At 34.2% G+C, this 17,593-nt stretch overlaps 1 protein-coding gene across 20 annotated transcripts in view; it reads left to right on the forward strand.

The window, feature by feature from the left end:
• Positions 1–17,593, forward strand: part of Sox5 (SRY-box transcription factor 5) — a 955,314-nt gene that overhangs the window by 609,207 nt on the left and 328,514 nt on the right. For 18 of the 20 annotated variants that reach the window (XM_078015084.1, XM_078015082.1, XM_078015079.1 and 15 more), the window contains one exon: positions 9,599–9,830. In XM_078015084.1, coding sequence (XP_077871210.1) covers positions 9,600–9,830 — 231 coding nt within the window. In that variant the 5' untranslated portion in view covers position 9,599. The remainder of the gene's footprint in view (positions 1–9,598; positions 9,831–17,593) is intronic. The other 2 variants (XM_040280903.2, XM_040280904.2) reach the window with 1 other exon arrangement.

Genomic DNA, 17,593 nt, shown 5'->3' on the forward strand with positions numbered 1-17,593 from the left:
GATTTTTTTTTCCATTCTACACTGTTTTCTGTGAGCACCTCCTTTTTCTTACCCCCCCGTCTATCTCTGACCTTGGTGGGGTGGAAGAAGCTGTATAGAGCTATTTCATAAGAACAGTGAACAGCAAAGAGAAGATCAGAGAAGTGGTTAAGAAAAAAAAAAAGAAGGTAAAAATGGGGCTATTCTGATTACAAAGGAATAATATAATGACATACTTGTTCTCAATGCAGAGAACATCTCAGAAACTATACATGGGATATGGTAAAGATAAGAAATAACCATGGTCAAGATTACATTAAAAAGTTGTTGGTGATTACAACACTTTAATCATCATAGTTTTGAACACAGTTCAAACTTTTGTAATATGAAATAAAGTATTTTACATTCTTATTCAGTTTTAAAATGGAATAAAGATTTAATCTTAAGTAGCTATAGCATTAAAATTAGTTTTTCTATTTTGTTGTATTTTATTTTATGGTAAGTTTTGTGGATCTCTACTCTGGTGAAATGTATAGTAAGGATTACAAGGTTACAAGGAAGTCCAGTCTCATTTACTACTCAGTGTTGTCTGTTTTTATATTTCTATGAATTCTGTGCTTCTACTGCCGTTTTATGCCAAGACCTGATAAACTTGTTCATGATTCTAAATAACAATATAATGAATGAGGTCTTTGTACCTAGAAGCAAAGGGTAGAAAAGTATAGAGATTGGCATGTTCTATATCAGATACTTATGACAAAGAGAATTTAGAGAAAAGAGTAGAAACATGTAAAAGTTTGAATAATTACATATTCACACAAATAAATTTTCTATTTAAAAGATTTCTGAATATTATATATGACAGACTTGGTTGTCAAATTTTCATGGAATGCTATCAGAGTAATGACAAAAATAACTCACAGTGTGGAAATTATGTTCAAACCCTGTAAGAGAGAAAAGGAAAGTCTGAGCCATACAATGTGAATTACAATAATTCAAATTCATAGATAAGAGTAATGGAATAGATATTTTTGTTTAATAAAGTAGTATGTTAATTATGTATAATTCTGTTTATATTAGAAGTGTTGGTTTTTTCATTCATTTGAATTAAAATATCTTCTTTCAAGCTCAATGCCTGTTTTAATTCCTTATATTACATAGGTAATATTCTATTGCAAATAGATTCTTAATACATGGTAAAGTTCAATTCCTGATATAGATTAGCCTTCTCACAACGACCTTAAATTGTAAAGGGAACCAGACAAATGTACTTGTCTTGACCAAATCACCTTGCTACTAGAAAAGTTTAAGGAACATACTTCTAGAAAAATGGTATCTCCTTTGATATTGTATTAGTCAGCTTTTTGTCATTGTACAAAATACCTGAGATGATCTATGTATAAGCCCAACAGTTCTCTTTTGGCTTACACTTTTGGAGGATCCAGTCCATAATTGGTTAGCCCCATTGGGTTTGGGGTTGTGTCAAGGAAACACCCAACTGTGTATGCATGTGCCAGAGCACAGTCTCTCACCTCACACCCAGGAGGCAAAAAAGAATAGGAAGGAGTGGTGTTCCACCATCCCCTTAGAGAGCATGCTTCCAGGGATGTATAAACATCCCACTAGGCCCCATGCTTAAAGTATCAGCCACATCCCTGTATGCCTTCTCAGGGACTAACTCTCTACCACATGGACCTTTGGGGGACATTGAGGATCCAAATTATGGTAGATTTGTAGGAGTCCCAATTTCAGTGCTTCCCTAAGAATATTCATTTTTTAAATTATTTTCATTTGGCTTTAAAACATGTTCTGCTGTGCATATGATTTAACTTGAGAGAGGGATCATTAAAACAAATATAATGGTAGATGCCTTCCAATAGATGAATGGATAAAGAGATTGTGGTACATATTCACAATGGAATATTACTCAGCATTAAAAGAGAATAAAATTGTGGCATTTGCAAGTAAATGGATGGAGTTGGAGAATATCATGCTAAGCAAAGTAAGCCAATCCCCCAAAACCAAAGGCTAAATGTTCTCTCTGATACCTGAATGCTGACCTAAAATGTAGGGTGTGGGCATGGGAAAAATGGAGGAACTTTGATGTGGCAGAGAGGAAGGAGAGGTGGGGAGGAGGCGTGGGGGCAGGAAGGATGGTGGAATGAGATGGACATCATTACCTTAGGTACACCTATGACTGTACATATGGTGCAATACTACATAGTGTACAACCAGAGAAATGAAAAGTTGTGCTGCAATTGTGTTCAATGAATAAAAATGTGTTCTGCTGTCACATATATCTAAGTAAAATAAATAAATTAAATAGTAAAAAATTTAAAAAAATAATGATTATTTAACTGGTGCTTGTGATTCAAAGACTGCAGTAGTTACCTCCCCAAAAGTTCTGCATTTTCTGATTATCTGCTCCTTCTTTATTAAAATCCCACCATCAACAAAGGCTTCTCTCCAAAACTAAATTTTCTTTATTTCTCCTAAATTGGCCTTGCCTTCTCATTCATATATTTCTCTTATTAGTGCAATCATTCTTTACCCATTAAATTAGTAATTTGTTCTTTGAACTCATCCACTTATTCTTCTCTGGTTGCCCCCTACAACTTTCTAACAGTTACTAATTTCTGATTATTTTTCTTTCTAAAATACTTTCTTTCCTTATGTTGCTGTATGATTCACAAACTTTCACTAACTCCCTTTTTCCCTCAGTGTGCATTTCAGCTCTTTGGTATAATCATTCAAGGTTGACAGATTAGAATCACGGTCCCTAGGCTGGTCATTGTCTTTCTTTCTTTCTTTCTTTCTTTTTTTTTTTTAAGAGAGAGAGAGAATCTTAATATTTATTTTTTTAGTTTTGTGGTCACTGTCTTTCAACTTGGCCTGTTGTGGCTTCTCCTGAAGGCCACTGCTTTAACTGAACCATTTTGCCCACTGCCTGTATTATTCTCTAAATTTATTTGCTAGTATCATTTCCTCTGATTATAAGCCTTTCTCCTTTGTGTCTGTTGAAATTCTGATCCAACTTTCATCACCCTATTGAGTTCTCAGGTTTTCTCTCTGATTAATTTAGCCATCCATTGTCTATTATCCATTACTTGTAGTACTCATAAAAACTCATTGACCTGCCAATATTTTTCTTGATTTATTAATTATGTTGCTATCCACCTGGTAGATGGTGTCTTTCACTAAATGTTTTTCAACTAATGAATTAATGATTTAGATAGATGAATGAAAGAGTGGGTAAATGTCTTCTTTAACATCATTAAGGATAAACAAGAAAAGGGTCATGATATCTAAGTTGCTTGTTTCTTTATAACACAGAGGTGATTTGTTGAGCACAAAATAGAGATCCATTCAACTCATTTTCATTTACTCATAGAAAAAATAGTTTAAATGCCAACTATGTATGAGGAATTGTGCTGCCATATAATTAATTGTATCTGATTCAGCAAAGAAGATGAGGTTATTTGGAAAAAGATATATAAAACAATTTGGAAAAATACTTTATCATATAGTCATCATTAGCATTAGTCTTGGTGATAGAGAGTGAAGTGGTCAAAAATAGACTTACTAAAATATTAAGAAATAGAAGACATACTAAAAGTCATGAGAATTCAATAAATTAAAAGTGATGTTTTTTTTTGTTTTTCAGGTGTTTGTGTTACAGTTTTAGATACTATTTATAAAAAGAAGAGGAAGAAAAATTTAAAGTTGAGTAAAGTTTGCAGCTTTAATGTGGCTTAGTTTTTAAATAAAGGTGACTCATGAAAGCTGATGGAGTAGTTTGGAGGTGAGCACAGGAGCTTCCTCTATAGTGGTAAAAAGGGAAGGAAGACTTTTTAGCAAAACTGGAAGTTTTCTCATTCTATATGTGTATTTTTTTGCAATTTTTATGATCCATAAATGTGAACATAAATACAAATAATATTAACATTCCAAAAGAATAACCAGTAGAAGGCACTGCTACCCATGACATTCATTTATCCTTGAAGTAGAAGATTAACAGTCAAAGGTTAAAATATTTAAAGAATGAAAACTTGTAAGATGAACTCTAAGGAAAGCAGCTCCTTTCTTGAGTCTTCTATTTTTCATTTGTTCCATATGCAGAGTTCCTTTGACTTTGTCATGCTGTCATTTTCTAGAATAATTACAACAAGGAACATATTTTAGGCAGACAGAGGTTTTTGTTTTGTTGTAGTTTAAAGCAGTAAGTAGGTGATACCTCAGTAATAAGTTTATTAATAATTAACTATGTATAGTTTTATGTAGTTTTTTTTCTTTTGGTACCAGGATTGAACCTAGGTGTGCTAACTCATGAGCCACATCCCCCGCCCATTTTTATATTTTATTTAGAGACAAATTGTTGCTGAGTTGCTTAGCACCTCACTAAATTGCCGAGACTGTCTTTGAACTTGAGATTCTCCTGCCTCAGCCTCCCAAGCTGCTGAGATTACAAGTATGTGCCACCATGCCCTGAGTAGTTTAACTCTTGTAGTGTTTTCCTTACATATTTTAAACAGAAATGTAAGATTTTTAAAAGTACTTCTTAAAAAAGTTTCCTAATTGCTTCACATTGAAATTGTTAAAATAAGAATATTATTACCACATAGTTGGATTTCATGTTCTCTGTCATTGAGACATATTGCAAGGATACTGGTCCTATGAGATTAGATGTTACAGCTGTCCATAGCTAAGGCAAAGTCAAAAGGTTACAGAGAGTAAGGATGGAAGGAGGACTAGTTTCAAAGGAGTAATCAAGGGAGCCTTTTGATGAAATGTATTATTTGAGTAGAAATCTAAATGAAGTGACAAAGTGCTTTGGGGTAAGAGGATTTCAGACTGAGAAAATACCAACTGTGAAAGAAATGTTTAAGCCAATGCTATATTAGTTTCTAATGGGGATCTAACAAATTACCAAATATTTACTGGTTTGAGCATTATAAACATACTGTGATTTAGTTCTGGATGTCAGAAGTCCTAAGATGAAGATATTGGTAGGACTATGTCCCTTCTAGAGCCTTTCGGGAACAGTCATCACCTTTTCTAGCTAATAGAAGCCATCTACCTTCCTTGGCTCATAGCCTCATTCTCCATCTTCAAAACTAGTAGCACAGTATCTTCTAGTCTCTCCCCCTGCCTCTGACTTTTCTGTTATTCATCTTATAAGGATCTTTGTAATTACTCTGAACCCAGCAATAGTATTCATAATTCTCTCCCCATTTCAAGATCATTAACTTCGTCATACCTGTAGAATCCTTTTATCCATTTAAGATAACATAATTCCCAGACCTCCTGGATTGGGGTCAGGACATTTTGGGTAGGTGGGCATTATTTCTACTAACACAAATGGTTCACAACATTGATTTCACATTAGCATTGCTGGGGAGCTCTAAATAATTCTGACACTCAGACTGTACTCTAGAATGAATAGCATCAAAATTTCTGGGGCTGGGACCTAGATATCTACATTTTTTTAAACCTCTCTTGATAATTCCACTGTGCAGCCAAGTCAAGAACCACTGGTTTCCTTTTCTGTTGTAATCTCACACTCTTTCTCTTGCCTCTGTGCATGCAAGGTACAAATGGGGATATCTTCCTTGCAGAGTGACTCTAATGCACATGCAGATGCATCAGACAATAGCAAAAGACCCCAATAATTTTTAATTACTATTACCTATTGACCAGAGTAATATGATGGTACAGAATGCTACAGGGAGAAGTGAAGAAAAAGCAGATTATTGTACAAACAGCTTGCTGCTTAGCTCTTCCATTCATTTCTCTCAGCCACTCCAGGAGTGTTGCAGACTAGAGATAGGATGTGATTCATGCTTCTCAAACTGCTCCTTTTTCTATGTAAGCTTGACCCCTAAATTTATATTGACTTTCTAAAAGTATCTGTGGATCTTTTCTTTTGTTATGACTTCCCACATGGAATTTCTCTCCATTTGTCCAAAAATTTTCATTTGCTCTTCTTTTTCCTCCAGATCCAACTAGTCAACCATTCTCTGAAATATTTCAGGGTGCTCTGATATCCTGAAGCTCTTGTGTATTTGGCTAAAATGTCATTTGGCCCTTGTTCTGAACTGTTTTTTTATTAATATTTCTCCCTTTATTTAAAATCTTGTTAACTAGTAAATAAGCTTTTTAAAATGCTTATTGGATAAGTATCTTGAACATAGTAGAGGGTCAGTAAATAGTTATTGGTGATTTGAAAATGTCTCTCTTGCCTTGGCATTAAACATGAATTCTTTCAAGAAGGTTTTTTTGACCACTCGTAAAACTGTGTTAAAGACTACTGTTTTAACATCAATTCCACAGAGCAGTGTGACATTAAATCACATTTGTCTGTCTCATGTCAAGTTTTTTGAAGTATTAGTTTTGTTCCTTGGTAAGTCCAGCATTTATCACAGTAATGACAAAAAAAAATTCTCTGAATGAGTACATCTGAGCATATGCCAGCCTAGATCCTAAAATTATTTCAAGGTTCCCTCATACTGCAAGCTGCATGCACCGAAACCTACATATCCTATAGTAACACTGTATGGTTATCTGTGGCGCCTTCTCCCTGCATTTGAAATTGAGGGTTCCCTTTATCCCAGATGAAGCCCTTTGGTAGATTAACAAACCTTCAAGAGTCAAATATTATTGGTGAGTTGGTTAGTTATCAATATTTTTAAAGATACCATAGGTCCCAGTAAACATAAGTACTTGTGGTGTGACCAACACCTCATACCTCTCTACATCATTGTCAGATGCATACTATTTTCTAACTTAATAGCCTGTTACTGAAATATAACCATGGTTGTTTTTGTTGTAATAACTGAATTTTGTTTAGAAATCTTTATTAACAATATTTTCAAGTTTAACATATTAAGGACATTCTGGAAGTCTTTGGAAATGAAATTGAAATGGACATGAACACTGGGATATTTTTGGAATGCATTTCCTTCTGGCACCATCACTCCTTCATGCTCAGTGTTTTAAACTTTTTGCTCCATAGAATGTCATATACAGAGAATAGTTACCCTGTTTATAAAATTAATTTAGATATTGAGATGGTCATAAGTTTTGAGAAGAGTATCAAATCTTATCAGTTTGTCTTATCTATCTTATGTCTACTTCTGAACTCTCAGTTTTCATACTCATTATAAATAATGATATTAATAAAGTAGAAATCAACAGAAAATTCATAGTTGTAAAAGTCATAGAGTTGTAATAACTTAGGAAAGGCTAGCTGATCTAGCTTTCTGCTTTGATGACCCAGAGATGGACTGTCAATTGCCTAGAGTTTTCAGACACTGGGAGACTACATATGAGGTGGAGGTAGAGAATTTGTTAATTCCAGTAAGAATCATAATGCCTACATCAACCACAAATTCTGCTGTTTGTTATAACAAAGACATAATCTCCTTATACTTAAGTACAGGTGAAACCAACAAATAATTAAAAGTCCCTTTATTAATTTACTGTGACAAATCTCTTTACAAAGACCTGAATATTTCAAGTGTGTTTTGTCTATTCATTTTTGTTTAATATGGGAATCAGAAGTTTGCTTGCAAAAGTGGCAACCAGAACAGCAGGAGTTAAATATTTCTAATGTTTAGGGGTTGTTACTTGCAATAAAATATCAGTTTGATGATAGAAATGAGAGAAATGGCACTGCCAATGAGACTAAAACAATTCTAACTCTTAATTCTAACCCTTTATATTCCTCTCCATTTTTGACAATGTACATGGAATAGATGTCCATACTAGAATCAAAGGTAGAGTAAAATACTCGAAATATGATGACTCAAACTATTTTTCCCTAAGGCAAAACCTACCGTGTGTGGTAGCTGCCAATATTTCCTCCTCCTTTTCTGATCTTAGCTGATCGCCTCTACTGTTAACATTTTTTTTAATACTTACTAATACATTTGATCAACTTAGAGTTAAGTATTGCTGGCCAAGGAGCATTTCTCTAATAGGAGATTTTGTGATTCACATTGAGTTTACATTTAAGCTCTTGGAAAGAAATTCACTTTCTTTATTTTGGTGTTTTTTTGTGTATAGGTTTTTTGAGAGTATGTGGGTCACCCTGGAGTTTTAAGTTTTGTAAAATAAGAAAGTGCTTTTATTTGAGTATATACTCTTCATTAAGTACCATACCAGTTATTTTCATATGGTACATAATTCATTTTCAAAAAGATTGAAGAGGTAGATATTATATCTCACCTTGAAAATGAGTAAACTGAGATAGATTAAATCTCACAATGTTTGTTTGATACTAAAGCCCTTAAGTTTTTCTACTGTCTTATTACTTAATAGGATATCTTCAGTATTGGAACACATTTTCCTACTGAAACTTCTAACACTCATAGTAGTATTCTCCAACAATGATTAGAAGCCTTTCTTTTGGAAATACATCTTAAATTTAAAAATCTGTGCTGTCTATGAAGGAAGTGGTGTGGCAGTCAGGGAATGCTGCTTTTTGCCCATCCCACTGGTCTAGAATAAGAATGGATGATTCTGTAAACACTCTTTGTTGAACAAAAAATACAGCATTTTCAAGGTCAGATCAAGTTGTAAATATTGCAGGGGAGTTTTTCTTTTCATCAAATATTTTAACACAATTTCATTTCTATGAAAAATTTTTAATGAAAGGAAAAGGAACTTTCTTTTTAACTAAAAAATATTTGCCATGTATTTTTAACATTTGATGATATTTTGAATCAGTCTCCAATACAAAGAAAATGTTTAAAACTTGCTCAGTTATCTAAGTCTATTTTCATAAAGGCCTTAGCTTATCAAAACAAAACATCCTTCTTTAGATTTTTTGTCTTAAAGAATTCTAAGGGGTATATAGCTTGGCAAAATCACAACTAAATCATTCATAGAGTTGTGAAAGTAGAATTGAAATCGTTTTATAATCTGATCTTTTTATTACCTTGCAACTTTGATATCAGAACTAAATGACAAAATTGGGTGTTTTGGGGAAGTGAGGCAAAGAAAATTTTCAAATGTTTCAAGATTAACCATGATTCTAAAATTCATTCCATTCTTAAGGTTTCAACAAATACCAAACTTTTTGTCAGTTGCTCTGAGGTTTGCTTATAACCAATATTTCTGCCTTTCACAATAATCCTACTTTTAATAAAATGCAAATTTCTTCTAATGACAATCATTTATTTAGTTGGTTTATTTTTGATGAAGGAAATTTTAGTTATTTCCTTCTTTTAAAACTGCCAACAGTATTTGCTATTCATAGATGTTCTGTCTTCAATAAGGTCTATCAAAGTGTAAAACTAGATGGGTATTTTTCTTTCCTTTAAAATGAAATGGTCTTTCATTATGCAGTGTTCTTAGGTGAATTCTCTTGTTTAAGAAGCCAGAATACAAGAGAGTGCTATATTAGTGTATTATTCTCACAACAAACAAGCACTGTTCTGTTGCTACCTGCTTGGCCATTGTTTCTGATTGTGTGTGCTTTGCAGTGGTATTTGGATGGTTTCCTGCTCTCTGCTAGCACAAAAAGGCATTTCTGTTACAATGGCCCCTAACCACACAATGACGGCATTAAGGATTTATGTGGAGGTTTCATTATTTTCTCCTCTTTTGTTCTTTCCAGGATGTCTTCCAAGCGACCAGCCTCTCCGTATGGGGAAGCAGATGGAGAGGTAGCCATGGTGACAAGCAGACAGAAAGTGGAAGAAGAGGAGAGTGACGGGCTCCCAGCCTTTCACCTTCCCTTGCATGTGAGTTTTCCCAACAAGCCTCACTCTGAGGAATTTCAGCCAGTTTCTCTGCTGACGCAAGAGACTTGTGGCCATAGGACTCCCACTTCTCAGCACAATACAATGGTAGGTTTCTCATGGTCTGTTGTGCCTACACTCACTTTGTGACCAGTCTTCTCTAATAGTTTGGCTTCAGTCCTTTGCTTTATAATTATCACCTACTTAATAGCCATGCACAGGATTCACTCCTAGCATCATGGAATTCTATGCAGTTAACTGGTTCCAGTAGAAAATGTTATTTCATTTTTTTTTTTGTTTTGTTTTCAAAATTTTGCTTTTGAGACATTTACAGTTTAATTAAAATAAAAACCACACAAATCATAAAAATAATATTAAAGTAACACATTTAAAATTAGCATGAAAGTTAGATGTCAGATTCATTCTGATACAAGTTTTATCTGGATAGAGTTGCAGTGATCATGGCTTGGCCATTTCCACCATGAGAAATCAAGGCTTTTTTTCTTTTTTTTTTTTTTTTTGGCTTTACCCAGATTTAATTCCAGTATTCCTTATAGAGCTTGGAATTTTGTAGAAGATATATTTCAAAAGGACTACAGTTTTCTAATATGACCACACTAACATCACTTTCTAACTCGACCCCATACATGCCGTTGTTTTCAGAAATCAGCCATTCTCTGTCATATTCTATTCTAGAACATGTGCCTCAGGGTAATTCCTCTGGGCCTTCACGCTATGGTCTGGGTCTCCAGATGATCAGGAAGCTGGGGCTTCGTGTGCAAGAAGAAAGAAGGCAGTATAGCATGGTTGGTGCAAGCCTGGACAGCACACACAAACACAAACAAGGGTTTTGGATCCTTCTTACCAACTTAAATACAGAAGATCATCACTCTAGCCTGTGAGGTAGCAGGACACTTGGCTTCCAGTAATGCCACCCTCATGTTGTCAACATGGCGCTTGAATGGATGCCACATTTTTGTGACCTTTCCTCTCCTTCATTTTTTCTCCTTCAAGGATGCCAGTGCAGTTAGTTTGAACCTGGTTACACCAACAAAAATAGGTTTCATCATACATTTTCATACTTTTAAAGACAGTGCTAATTCTGTTAAATCTTTTTTTTTCTCCAGGAAATTATTACATATCATAAATGTATTTGTTCCTGTTACAGAATTACTATATAGAAATTAAATCAAGAAAAATCAGATGTCTTCTAAGAGCTGTATGATAAACAGGATACTCTGATTTTCACATTAGATTTAAATAATCTCATTCAACATTTTATGCTTCATAGTTTAAAATTTCTTTGAGTATTTGATTATGTTCCCAGATCCCCCCCCCATCAAGAATTGTTCAGCTAGCACATATGTAGCACTTACATAAAGGTGATATTTTAAGTACTGCTTAATAATATAATAACTTGGCCATCACAATAATTCCAGGAGGTAATTAATTAATCTTGTTATAATTAATCTTGTAAAACAAGATTAACAATGAAGAAATAAAGGCATGAAGAGGTTAAATAACTGGCTCCAGATCACAGATAATAAGTGGAAGAACTAGGGTTTACTCAGGCAGTCTGGCTTTGGAGTCCATGATTATAAACCTTATGTACCACTGCTTCTTCACAAGAGCACAGGCATGTTTGAGATTCTCATTATCTATAACTTGGCAAATTAAATCACACTCATCATAATTCTTTGTTCTTCCTATCATTATAAGTTCATGTGAGCTAAGTGCAACAGCGTAACTCTGTATCCTCCTCTCAAAAAGGTGAAACTTAAGGAGAAGTAGGGACAGTGGGTACTACACAGGTCAAAAGGGTCAGGAAGCCAGCCTGTCTCCTTCTGGTATTGTGTCACTTGTCATGCCTTTTCCCTCTTAGCATTTTGACCACCACCTGCTCTCTGGGAATACCCAACTGAGAATGCCTCTGAGATTGGTTTTCCTGTGATAGTACTGTACCTATAATACTGGTTTCAGGGTTTTATATAAATAGTATAGCTAGAATACCAAAAAAAAAAAAAAAAGATAAAAGAGGAGATGATTTTAAGTACACTCACAAATAGATATGGGAAAAGTTTGTTAATTTGCATTATGCAGTGACCTAAGGAGATGCTGTGATGTAGGTAGTTAGTGTACATAAAACCCTTCAGTTTTTAATGGGAATTTGTGTAGCTAAATAAAAGCTATGCACTGCCCACTTTGTACTAAGTTTTATGTTAGACATTGTAGGAATAGTACTTTCCCTCAATGAAACACAACTCACTCTCCATGTAATGGTGATGTTCTTCATTGGAATCTGTGGATTTCTTGAAAGTAAAGGGAGGACTCTGTGTATGAGCATACTTGAGTCATGTTCTGGCTCCCATCAGTCTTTCAAGTACCTCTGTAACCCAGGAAGATTGGGATCTGCCGTTCTGTGTGTTAGAGCAGGGCACACACATGATTCACTGTTGCTGTAGTGACATCAGCACTTACACTTTCTCTTACTGTATATCTGATTGGCTTCTGAATTTATTTCTTCTTCAAATGTTTATTGATTTGAGCTGCTTTTCTTCTCTTGAGTAGACAGTTGGAAGCGTCATCTACATGAACTCAAAATATCAGCCTTTCTTTCTATTCTTTTTTCCAAATTCCTTGAGGAATGACTTGAATTGTTTACCTCACTTTTGAGACTGTATGTCCTGTTGATCACAGGATTTAGTTCCAAACTCTTTATCGTAGCAACATTCTCTATAAAGCATCAGTCTCTGGCTTTTGTTTTCTCGGTTACCATGTCTTGCTATGGAACCATCATGCTTTGCTTTCCAAGCATGTTCATGAATATAACAGTTGGCCTTTGAATGACAGTTTTATTCTTTCTACCTGGAAAAATCTCTCAAATTTTACCTTTTTAGGGAATCGTGTTTCTCCCACAAGAGTGGGTTCAAAAATTGTCACTTCTTTGATGTTTTCACTGATTTCCCATGGCAGGAAGGGAACCGGCTATTCCATTATTCTTTTATCCATGACATTTTCTTACATCTTTTCTTGTGGTCTGCATTATAATTTATGCATTCACATGTCTGCCTTTCCATATAATGTATTTATTTTTAGAGGCACAGTGTGTTGATATATATTTATATTTCTCGAATCTAGCATATAATAGATACTCAATTTATGATTATTGACTAAATAGCTGAATTGATACGGATGAATAAATAGTAACTGTGTCTTGGGAAAAGTTGTTAAAGACACTAACTCATGGTGACTATAGTTCTAGAAATTTTAGAACCAAAAGTAGAATTTGCTAATGTAATACATTCAGAAAGCAGAATGTCATGATGTATTCAGCTGTTAAATAGATTAAGATATCTTTTACTCATTTATCAAAATGATTAAATATATTTATAGTATTATTATTCAACATGATCCTTTTTCTTTTTTTCTGGATACTAGGCCATTGTCCTATTTACACAATAGGTTCTTTTATTTCAGTAAGGAAATACATTCTCTATTTTTTCCTATTCAATATCTTTGAAAACAGAGAATGTTTCATAGTCTTTATATCACAGAGTTCAATTCAAGAAAAAGAGGCATATTTCATTGCCTATTTATGTGTGACATTCATACTCCATTCTTAAATAGAGACAAAAAGATTTTAGAAGGTGTATATTTTGCTTGCCTGAATAGGTTAGAGACAAAGTAAAATCACTGAGTGATTCCTGTGATGCTGGCTTGAGGTTATAGAGAGATGATTTCAGTATAAAACTTAAATCGGAAAACATTTCCTGAGATAAAAGTTCTGTATACTTAATGACTATAGTCATTTAAAAATGTTCCTATCAAGGGTATGCAAGTGTTAAGGTTGAAACTGTGCCAGATAAGGATGTAATTCTGAAATTGTGTTTATTGCCTTAGTATTTTGCAGAAATAAACTCAATGCCTAACTAAGAGCAACTCCCAAACAGCTGTAATCCTTATGAAGACTAAAAGTTCATTCATACTTGGAATGTTTTACTCACTATTCAGAGAGGACTATGAATGAACTGTCTTAGAAGCACATTATATACATACGTTCATCAACTTCCCTCATATTTCTCGTTCATTGGAGATACAGGCAAAGATTGTTGTAAGTCTATGAAAGAAACTGATTCTGTTAGTTCCTTCAATGAAGCTCTCATAATATTGCCAAGCAATTAATAGTAAGATTTGATTCATGTATACTCTTCTAAAAGTTAAAAGCATTTGTGAAAGTCCGATTCTGAAATGAGCAGAAAGCCTTTTTTTATGAGCTTCATTTCTATTGATTAGTTTCTCCTGGTCCCCTTTGTTGTTGTTTTTTTTAACATGGATTTGGAGATTGTTGCTTCAAGTTTCAGAGGTGAGAATCACTATGATTTTCTGGCTTATTTTCACTAATAGTTCTGATGCAGATGGATTTATTGGATGATGTGAGAAACTGACATCCGGAACATGTCTGTATGTCAGTTAAGGTGAGCATGGATGGGCATTAGAAAAATCTAGAATGAGTCTGGAGAGAATTGAGGCCATGGCATCTAAACAAGCCAGGGGCTCTGTGGAAGCCATTGGTGCTAATTTTCTCTCTGGTTATTGCTACTTCTGTTGTTAGATTGTCATCCCAGTGTCAATGTAACGTCAAATGAAAGTGTTGACCACCTGTGGTTGCTGAATAATAGGTAATCTTAGGTCACTATTTTATTGAAAAAAGAGCATAATATTTTCATTATAAATATAATTTGAGTAACTTGCCCTAGAGAGCTAAATTTTATTGTAAAATAAATACTACATGTCTATAGTTTTTAATTTTAAATATTTTTTGCAATGTTTATGATTTAGGCCATACTAGATAAGTACTATGCATACTAGATAAGAACTGTATCACAGAGCTGCACCAGCCACCTTGTTTTGTTTTTGTTTTTGTTTTTTGAGACAAAGCCTCCTTGTGCTGCCCAGGCTGATCTCAAATTCTTGGACTCAAAGAACCCTCCTGCTTTAGCCTCCTCAGGGTCTGGGACTACAGGCGTGTGTCATTGTAACAACTGAGTACATTTTAAAAAGTATATTTAAAGATCTATTGGATTCTGGAGTATAATCTTATTAGTATCTTATTTATTGTTCATATTGATGACATTTCCCTGGAATTGTTAAAGACTCTGGGTATGCATTATCTTAGCTTAATAATATGAAGTATATTAAAATTAATGAGCTTAAACTTTGCAAGAATCTTAATTATCCTAAAGCAACATTCAAGGAGAGTCAAGTTTCTTCCTTAAATCCATCAAAAGAAGAAAAATATTTGTTTTTAAATAAATCTTTTGTAAAGGTTAGATGTATAGGTGAAACCCCAAGTATAACAGTACAGTAAGACTCCAGTGAATGAAATCTAGCCTTAAACAATGGAAAAGAGCATTCAGTATACATGGCAGAGAAAAGCTTTACTTCTCAGGTTCATGGAAGCTCCTGGGATTTTTTTGTTTACACCAAATATTTTTAATTACTATGTTATAACTATCTTGAGATACTCATTATATTAGTTTTATTTATAATCTAGAAGTGAGTTGTATGTTTTTGCTGTTTGTTTTGAATAGTGTTTTGTATGAAATATTATCCAGAAAATTCAAGAAGGAAAAGAGAAAAATGCATGACTTACTTAAAAATTAGTCACAGAATAGGGCCTTAATTATGGTATGGTAAAGAGTCCTATTTTTATATGGTGCTTTTGATAAGCTTTTTTAGTTTCGGGTTACCTTTGTACATCCAACTTAGCATAAGTTATTGTGATGCTATAATGCATACCATTGTTAAGCCAGTGTTGGTTATTGTGCCAGTTCTAATAATGAGAATTTCATTGTTTAGGGAGAGCCGTCTCCTACACTCTAGACAAAAGTGTAATTACTTTTGAACGATGTGGAATGTGCTCAGCTTAATAGCATGGAGAATAGATTCAGAAAGATTCAGATAAAGTAAGCTTGGAAGCCATATGTGCAGTGTGGCAGTATAAAATTATGATAGCAGGCAGTATAATTCTATGCACACACACCCGATTTCACAGTTTATCTATAAACTGTTGTTTCTGTAAGAGATAGGCTTGCTTATCTGAACAAGGCCAATTCAATTGAAACAAGGTGAAAATGGTGACAAGTTTGTATTTGTTTTTTATGGTAAATTGATGTTTATCATACAAAGAAATTACATTGTTACAAACATTATTCTGTACATGTTGTCACAAAATACCACATGAAGCTGTTTATCTAGATATGATCCCAACCTTGTGTTTAAATGTAAGTAGTTCAATCTTTACACTTGCATTGTTTTAGGAAATTACCCCAGGGTGAGCAGGAACAGGGACCATGTGAAACATAATCTACTGGAGCCCATCATAGACACTGGATAAGTTGCTCACTACACCCTTTTATCCTATTGCCAAACTATTCCATTCCACTCAATAGCAGGAGGGGGTGTCTAATGTTAAGTCAAGAAAACTTTCATTCATATAATATCCACAGTCATTGAAATAATACTGCTGAGTGAAAAGTCAGCTGGGCTTAGAGAAATTACCAAGTTCACCATTCTCACAGAAAAAGTGCAAGGTGGAGTTGTAAGATTGTTCAAGATACCTAATAAGGGTTTGCTCTGAGCTTCTCCACACAGTGCTCTGCAGAGACAGGGGAAGAGGCTAGAACCTCTAATGCTGCAGTAAGGGGGAAGCAAGTTTACTTTAAAAGATTTGGCCTCTTGCGGAATTTTCTGTCTTTCATTAAATAGGAAGTTTTGCAGAAAGATTCAGCTCAGATATATACAATGAATACTTACCAGCAGAAATAAGGACATTAATAAGAACTAGTCTTTTTCTCTTTTTTTGTGTAGTATGGAGATAAGCACTAAATCACCATAATATAACATAATATGTTAGATTCCTCATACAAGAGATTCATAGTTTAAAAATACCAAAATAGATAAATTTGAAATAGTTTCTACAGAATATAATGAGTAGGTTTTTCTATATTTTAAAATGTAGAAAATATATATTCCCATATGCATACATACATTGGGTCAATTACCATTAACGTGAGGTCTTTATGGTGAAATTTTGTATTTTTCTTATTTTCTCCAGCAGATATAGCTCAGAAAGAGTGACAGAGGAAAAAAAATTTTAAAGTATACTGTAAGACTTTTATATAAAATGTAGAGAGGTTAGTAAAACATGTGCCTGACATTGATAGGGATAAAAGCAGCTACTGTAGCTTTTGGGGTTTTAAATGTTTCCTTTCTTTATCTGGATGACCACCTTGAATGCAGTGGGAAGAATGATGAAATACTTGGCTGGGATCTGGAAATAGCAAGGACACCAAGAAGCAATGCTGGAAACTTACTTGAATGCTGCTTCTGATTTTGTGGAATGGACAGGTGGTCATCTATATCTCATCTGTTAGTCTCAGACCTGAATTGAAAACAGGGGAGGTGGGGAGGTTCATCTATTATAAAGTTAAAAATAATGCAATGTCTGTTTGTAATCAGACTTTATTCTGTATCTTTGATGTTTTGTTTTTAGTTCTTCCTCATTTTTTTCTTTCTTTTTTTCTTTCACTGCTCTTCTTCCTTTCTCTTTCAGTTGTCTCTGTAAGAAAACATTCTTAATAGATGTGTTTGTGGATCTCAATAGAGCCATTATCAGAGAGGGAGACTGGGTAGGAGAGTCAGCACCATTGTCCTCTGATAGCTATTTACATTTATTGGCCCTGGGGATTTGCCAGACCTTCCTAAAGTCAGCCTAGGCTTCTCTTACTGCATGTGATTAATAAAGATCAATTGGTTTTGTGATCACATTTTCACTGGTTTTTAGAAAACAGGGACAGTGTAGTGAGTTC

The sequence above is a fragment of the Ictidomys tridecemlineatus genome, chromosome 6, assembly GCF_052094955.1.
Source record: "Ictidomys tridecemlineatus isolate mIctTri1 chromosome 6, mIctTri1.hap1, whole genome shotgun sequence".
In the NCBI taxonomy this organism is placed as follows: domain Eukaryota; kingdom Metazoa; phylum Chordata; class Mammalia; order Rodentia; family Sciuridae; genus Ictidomys; species Ictidomys tridecemlineatus.